General features: G+C 53.4%; 2 protein-coding genes across 2 annotated transcripts; both read right to left on the reverse strand.

Moving 5' to 3' along the window:
• Positions 1 to 1185: 1185 nt before the first annotated feature.
• LOC146754073 (uncharacterized) lies at positions 1186 to 2848 on the reverse strand. Its single transcript, XM_085529230.1, has 2 exons — positions 2383 to 2848; positions 1186 to 2149 (listed from the first exon to the last, which is right to left on the reverse strand). Exon 2 carries the CDS (start codon positions 2102 to 2104, stop codon positions 1562 to 1564), a length of 543 nt encoding a protein of 180 aa, XP_085385356.1. The 5' UTR covers positions 2105 to 2149; positions 2383 to 2848; the 3' UTR covers positions 1186 to 1561.
• Positions 2849 to 4379: 1531 nt separating this feature from the next.
• On the reverse strand, positions 4380 to 5676 carry LOC107305946 (uncharacterized). The gene is made up of 2 exons (XM_015848652.3): positions 5514 to 5676; positions 4380 to 5280 (listed from the first exon to the last, which is right to left on the reverse strand). Exon 2 carries the CDS (start codon positions 5233 to 5235, stop codon positions 4693 to 4695), a length of 543 nt encoding a protein of 180 aa, XP_015704138.2. The 5' UTR covers positions 5236 to 5280; positions 5514 to 5676; the 3' UTR covers positions 4380 to 4692.
• Positions 5677 to 6271: the final 595 nt, after the last annotated feature.

Consider the following 6271-nt stretch of genomic DNA (forward strand, 5'->3'; position numbering starts at 1 on the left):
TTTCCCCCTTTCCCCTTCCCAGGGCATGGGTCTGTGGGTCCCCCTGCCCCATCAGTCACAGAACTGGGCCTGATCAGCACTAAACCGTTGACAGTGTGGTAGACGTGCCCCAGAGTGGCAAAGGGTGCTTCATGTGGCCAAGTGCCATGGCTCAGCTGCTCAGAGGCTTGTCCGAGGAGCAGGACGGGTACCTTGTCACCAGAGGGAAAGCCCCAGGAATCACCAAATGGCAGAGGTTGAAAGGGACTCCTGGAGAGCGTTTAGTCCAACCCATCCACCTCCCCACTGGAGCAGGGCCAGCCTGTTCTAGTGCTGCCTGAAACCATGCCCAGACATGGTTTATCCATACAAGATCTCCATTGGGGGAAATGCCACACCCTCTCCAGGTAACAGTTGCAAAGTCTAAGTCCATATGACAGGACAACTTTTGCCTCGGGCCAATGGAAATACGTGTGATGGGATTCTGCTGCATCCAGCTAGTGACTATCCTCACTTTATGCAATTCTTGCTTTCTTCCTACGTTTCCTATCCCCCGCTTTCCCCTCCTCATCACCCTCATTCTCAGTAGTCACCACTCTCCCTTCCCCATCTTCTCGGTTGATTATTATTGGTAATAAACTGGTCGGACCAACATTTAAACCATTGTTTCTTAATCTCATGCCGGGTATAATATACCAGAGAACCTTGCCTCCCTCCTATAAATTGGAGCGAGACAGCCTCGCACTCAAAGAGTGGCAGATGCAGGAATCTGCTGGGATTTGGTGCTTGAAGGCCTTGGAGACCCTTTGAACAGAGGCACCTTGTGCTAAATGAACTACACAGACACTTTTGAGGGATGGCCATGGGCTAGGGGAATTCTGTCTCTGTGTTTGCATCAAAAGGCAGGAAATGTGATGTTGATTTGGATGTCTTGGAAGGTGTGGGACCTGAGCACACTGGAGATGGTATAGAATGAGGGGAGGGCATTGTCCTGGCTTTGGCTGGTATGGGGTTAGCTTTCATCCCAGCAGCTGGCGTGGTGCTGCATTTTGGATTTAGGATGAGAACGCCGTTAATCAAGCTGTGATGTGTTCTTGCCAACAGGCACTTACACTCAAGGATTTGTCCTGACTTAGAGGGGCTGACAGGAAGGCAGGAGGGAACTGAACCTGCTGGTGGTCGGGACTGATGCCTGGCAACTGGCTGGGTATTGCTCCGGTGGGTGGGGAACAATTACGCTGTGTGCACTTGTTTTTTTATACTCTTTAATCATCATCATTGTTATCCCAAATTTTCTGGTCAGTGAGGAAATGATCGGCCCCCTTGTGCCTCCCTGCCACGGGCACCTGGGCTGGAGGATGTGGGGCTGCTGTTGTAGAGAAGCATCAGGGAAAGGCTTAAGCTGCTGGGACTGACAGAGTGAAGTATTCCCAGTTGCGATGCTACCATTAAACGAAATCACCGCATGCTCCAGGAAATTCTCCCCTCTTGATTTTCTGTGCCCTTGAGACAACGCTGGGAAGTATTCCCTGCATGGGATTGTTCTTTGGTAAAAGCCATTCCCTGCAAAGCATCCAGATGTTTACTGCGCTGTCCGACTGGGGAGCTGGATCCGTAGAGGTGGCAGCAGCAGCGTGCCAATGCGGACTTGCTCTCCGTCACCAGGGCTGACGATGCGCTCTGCTGCGCTCGGTGGGCTTTGCTCCCCAGAAGTGCTCGCTGCAGGAGCACTCGGAGCTGTGTCAGCCCGTGACACTTGGCCGCTGCCTGAGGAGCTGCTCCTCGCTGGGAACCCGTTGTTCCTGGGCCGTCTGTGCCGCAGCGGGGATCTGCTCCTGGACCTCTCTGCTGCCCTTCTTCTCCGCTGACGGGAGGATGAGCGGACTACGTACTCCTGGTAGTCGTCGTCTGCTCTCACCGTGTGCAGGACACGGTCAATAGGCTGCCTGCAAAGTGGGCACACCGGTCTCGTGGTAGCCCACCGCTGGATGCAGTCAGTACAGAAGCGATGGAAGCATGGGTACACGCACGCCATGTTGCTGATGTTGTCCAGGCAGATGGCGCAGCGGTAGTCTTCTGATGCCTCCGATGGGCCTTCCTGCTGCAGATGGCTCCTGCCGGCCATTGCAACACTGCCCCTCTCCTCCAGAGATTCCTCAGAAACTAATTCCTGGGGGGTGGAAATAAAAGAGGTGCCAAGGGCCTGAGCTTGGAGAGTGGAACGGAGAGCCTCCCAAAGGGTCTCCATGAGCTCTGACAGCAGCAGAAGCCCTTGGGCCAGGCAGTCCCATGGGCTCAGCTCCCTCCATGCCTGGCCCCTTGACTGCCCCCAGACCAAGACTAACCAGACCCCTGCACTGTCTCTCAGACAAGCAGCAGGTCTCAATTTAGTCAAGAGAGTACCTGAAGGAGATGATCAAGGAAGACAGACGAACTCTTGGAAAGTCTTCAGAGGTGCCAACAGCTGCAGCACCTCGTCCTGCCCGTGTCCCCAAGACAGATGCCCTGTGGGACCCGCGGCTCCTCACAGCTCAGCAGAGGGCTGAGCCACACCAGCAGAAACTGCTTTCGCTCAGCCAACAAGCTGCTGCTCTCCAGAAAGCCAAGCCTCGGCGCTTGCCCACGGTCCTGCTCCGGCCTGTACACAGTGCCTGTGCACCCGTAGGAGCAATGGCCCAACTGTGGGGGGAGGGACCTGGGGGCTGCATAGTGGTGAAGCCATGGGCAGTCACAGACACTGCATTCTGACATCACAGTGGCCGGGAGGGCCACCAAGTGAGTGACATGGCGTGATGATTTTTGTTATCGGTAGTCCACATCATAGCATCTGTTTACTGCTCAGGTTCCATCTTCTTTTCAGAGGGAAAAATAAAACTATTTGCAGGTCATGAGATGTCCCTTTTCCCTTTTCTGCTCGCCTCTGCCTTGTGTTGCTCCCTAGCTGCCTCACCTTCAGCATTAGAGTAAGGCCTTTGGTTTTTGTACACTCTCTCAATGTATGTGATTGATTAGCTTCAATTATGATTATATTATTTTGCACTGTGTTGTCTGGCATTCCCGTACCTTATTTAGTAAATTAACTTTCCTCCTTGGATCACTATCACTGTTTTGTTTTAGGCCCATCACCCTGCCCTTCCTGCTTTTCCCCCTTTCCCCTTCCCAGGGCATGGGTCTGTGGGTCCCCCTGCCCCATCAGTCACAGAACTGGGCCTGATCAGCACTAAACCGTTGACAGTGTGGTAGACGTGCCCCAGAGTGGCAAAGGGTGCTTCATGTGGCCAAGTGCCATGGCTCAGCTGCTCAGAGGCTTGTCCGAGGAGCAGGACGGGTACCTTGTCACCAGAGGGAAAGCCCCAGGAATCACCAAATGGCAGAGGTTGAAAGGGACTCCTGGACAGCGTTTAGTCCAGCCCATCCACCTCCCCACTGGAGCAGGGCCAGCCTGTTCTAGTGCTGCCTGAAACCATGCCCAGACATGGTTTATCCATACAAGATCTCCATTGGGGGAAATGCCACACCCTCTCCAGGTAACAGTTGCAAAGTCTAAGTCCATATGACAGGACAACTTTTGCCTCGGGCCAATGGAAATACGTGTGATGGGATTCTGCTGCATCCAGCTAGTGACTATCCTCACTTTATGCAATTCTTGCTTTCTTCCTACGTTTCCTATCCCCCGCTTTCCCCTCCTCATCACCCTCATTCTCAGTAGTCACCACTCTCCTTTCCCCATCTTCTCGGTTGATTATTATTGGTAATAAACTGGTCGGACCAACATTTAAACCATTGTTTCTTAATCTCATGCCGGGTATAATATACCAGAGAACCTTGCCTCCCTCCTATAAATTGGAGCGAGACAGCCTCGCACTCAAAGAGTGGCAGATGCAGGAATCTGCTGGGATTTGGTGCTTGAAGGCCTTGGAGACCCTTTGAACAGAGGCACCTTGTGCTAAATGAACTACACAGACACTTTTGAGGGATGGCCATGGGCTAGGGGAATTCTGTCTCTGTGTTTGCATCAAAAGGCAGGAAATGTGATGTTGATTTGGATGTCTTGGAAGGTGTGGGACCTGAGCACACTGGAGATGGTATAGAATGAGGGGAGGGCATTGTCCTGGCTTTGGCTGGTATGGGGTTAGCTTTCATCCCAGCAGCTGGCGTGGTGCTGCGTTTTGGATTTAGGATGAGAACGCCATTAATCAAGCTGTGATGTGTTAGTTCTTGCCAACGGGTGCTTACACTAAAGGATTTGCCCTGACTTAGAGGGGCTGAGGGCTCACCAGAAGGTGGGAGGGAACTGAACCTTCTGGTGGTAGGGGCTGCTGCCTGGCAACTGGCTGGGTATTGCTCCGGTGGGTGGGGAACAATTACGCTGTGTGCACTTGTTTTTTTATACTCTTTAATCATCATCATTGTTATCCCAAATTTTCTGGTCAGTGAGGAAATGATCGGCCCCCTTGTGCCTCCCTGCCACGGGCACCTGGGCTGGAGGATGTGGGGCTGCTGTTGTAGAGAAGCATCAGGGAAAGGCTTAAGCTGCTGGGACTGACAGAGTGAAGTATTCCCAGTTGCGATGCTACCATTAAACGAAATCACCGCATGCTCCAGGAAATTCTCCCCTCTTGATTTTCTGTGCCCTTGAGACAACGCTGGGAAGTATTCCCTGCATGGGATTGTTCTTTGGTAAAAGCCATTCCCTGCAAAGCATCCAGATGTTTACTGGGCTGTCCGACTGGGGAGCTGGATCCGTAGAGGTGGCAGCAGCAGCGTGCCAATGCGGACTTGCTCTCCGTCACCAGGGCTGACGATGCGCTCTGCTGCGCTCGGTGGGCTTTGCTCCCCAGAAGTGCTCGCTGCAGGAGCACTCGGAGCTGTGTCAGCCCGTGACACTTGGCCGCTGCCTGAGGAGCTGCTCCTCGCTGGGAACCCGTTGTTCCTGGGCCGTCTGTGCTGCAGCGGGGATCTGCTCCTGGACCTCTCTGCTGCCCTTCTTCTCTGCCGATGGGAGGATGAGCGGACTACGTACTCCTGGTAGTCGTCGTCTGCTCTCACCGTGTGCAGGACACGGTCAATAGGCTGCCTGCAAAGTGGGCACACCGGTCTCGTGGTAGCCCACCGCTGGATGCAGTCAGTACAGAAGCGATGGAAGCACGGGTACACGCACGCCATGTTGCTGATGTTGTCCAGGCAGATGGCGCAGCGGTAGTCTTCTGATGCCTCCGATGGGCCTTCCTGCTGCAGATGGCTCCTGCCGGCCATTGCAACACTGCCCCTCTCCTCCAGAGATTCCTCAGAAACTAATTCCTGGGGGGTGGAAATAAAAGAGGTGCCAAGGGCCTGAGCTTGGAGAGTGGAACGGAGAGCTTCCCAAAGGGTCTCCATGAGCTCTGACAGGAGCAGAAGCCCTTGGGCCAGGCAGTCCCATGGGCTCAGCTCCCTCCATGCCTGGCCCCTTGACTGCCCCCAGACCAAGACTAACCAGACCCCTGCACTGTCTCTCAGACAAGCAGCAGGTCTCAATTTAGTCAAGAGAGTACCTGAAGGAGATGATCAAGGAAGACAGACGAACTCTTGGAAAGTCTTCAGAGGTGCCAACAGCTGCAGCACCTCGTCCTGCCCGTGTCCCCAAGACAGATGCCCTGTGGGACCCGAGCTCCTCACAGCTCAGCGGAGGGCTGAGCCACACCAGCAGAAACTGCTTTCGCTCAGCCAACAAGCTGCTGCTCTCCAGAAAGCCAAGCCTCGGCGCTTGCCCACGGTCCTGCTCCGGCCTGTACACAGTGCCTGTGCACCCGTAGGAGCAATGGCCCAACTGTGGGGGGAGGGACCTGGGGGCTGCATAGTGGTGAAGCCATGGGCAGTCACAGCCACTGCATTCTGACATCACAGTGGCCAGGAGGGCCACCAAGTGAGTGACATGGCGTGATGATTTTTGTTATCGGTAGTCCACATCATAGCATCATGTAATGCACTGGGAGTTATCACTCCAGTTCTGGGTATGCCTGTCTCAGATGAGAACTCCATATCCCAGAGGACTATTCATTGCTCTGTTTCCATTTTCTTTTCCAAGGGAAAGATAAAACTCTTTGCAGGTCATGAGATGTACTTTTTTCTTTTTCTGCTTGTCTCTGCATTGTGTTGCTCCCTAGCTGCCTCACCATCAGCATTAAAGTAAGGCCTTCAGTTTCTGGACACTCTCTCATTTTATGTGATTGATTACCTTCAGTTTTGATTATATTGTTTTGCATTGTGTTGTCTTGCATTTCGATACCTTATTTAGCAAATTAACTTTCCT

This window comes from Coturnix japonica, chromosome Z (genome assembly GCF_054131305.1).
Source record: "Coturnix japonica strain WE chromosome Z, WE-NBRP24, whole genome shotgun sequence".
NCBI classification, from domain to species: domain Eukaryota; kingdom Metazoa; phylum Chordata; class Aves; order Galliformes; family Phasianidae; genus Coturnix; species Coturnix japonica.

Bases quoted from the DNA above. Each gene is read 5' to 3' on its own strand.
- LOC146754073 (XM_085529230.1), bottom strand. From the start codon at position 2,104: ATGGCCGGCAGGAGCCATCTGCAGCAGGAAGGCCCATCGGAGGCATCA.
- LOC107305946 (XM_015848652.3), bottom strand. From the start codon at position 5,235: ATGGCCGGCAGGAGCCATCTGCAGCAGGAAGGCCCATCGGAGGCATCA.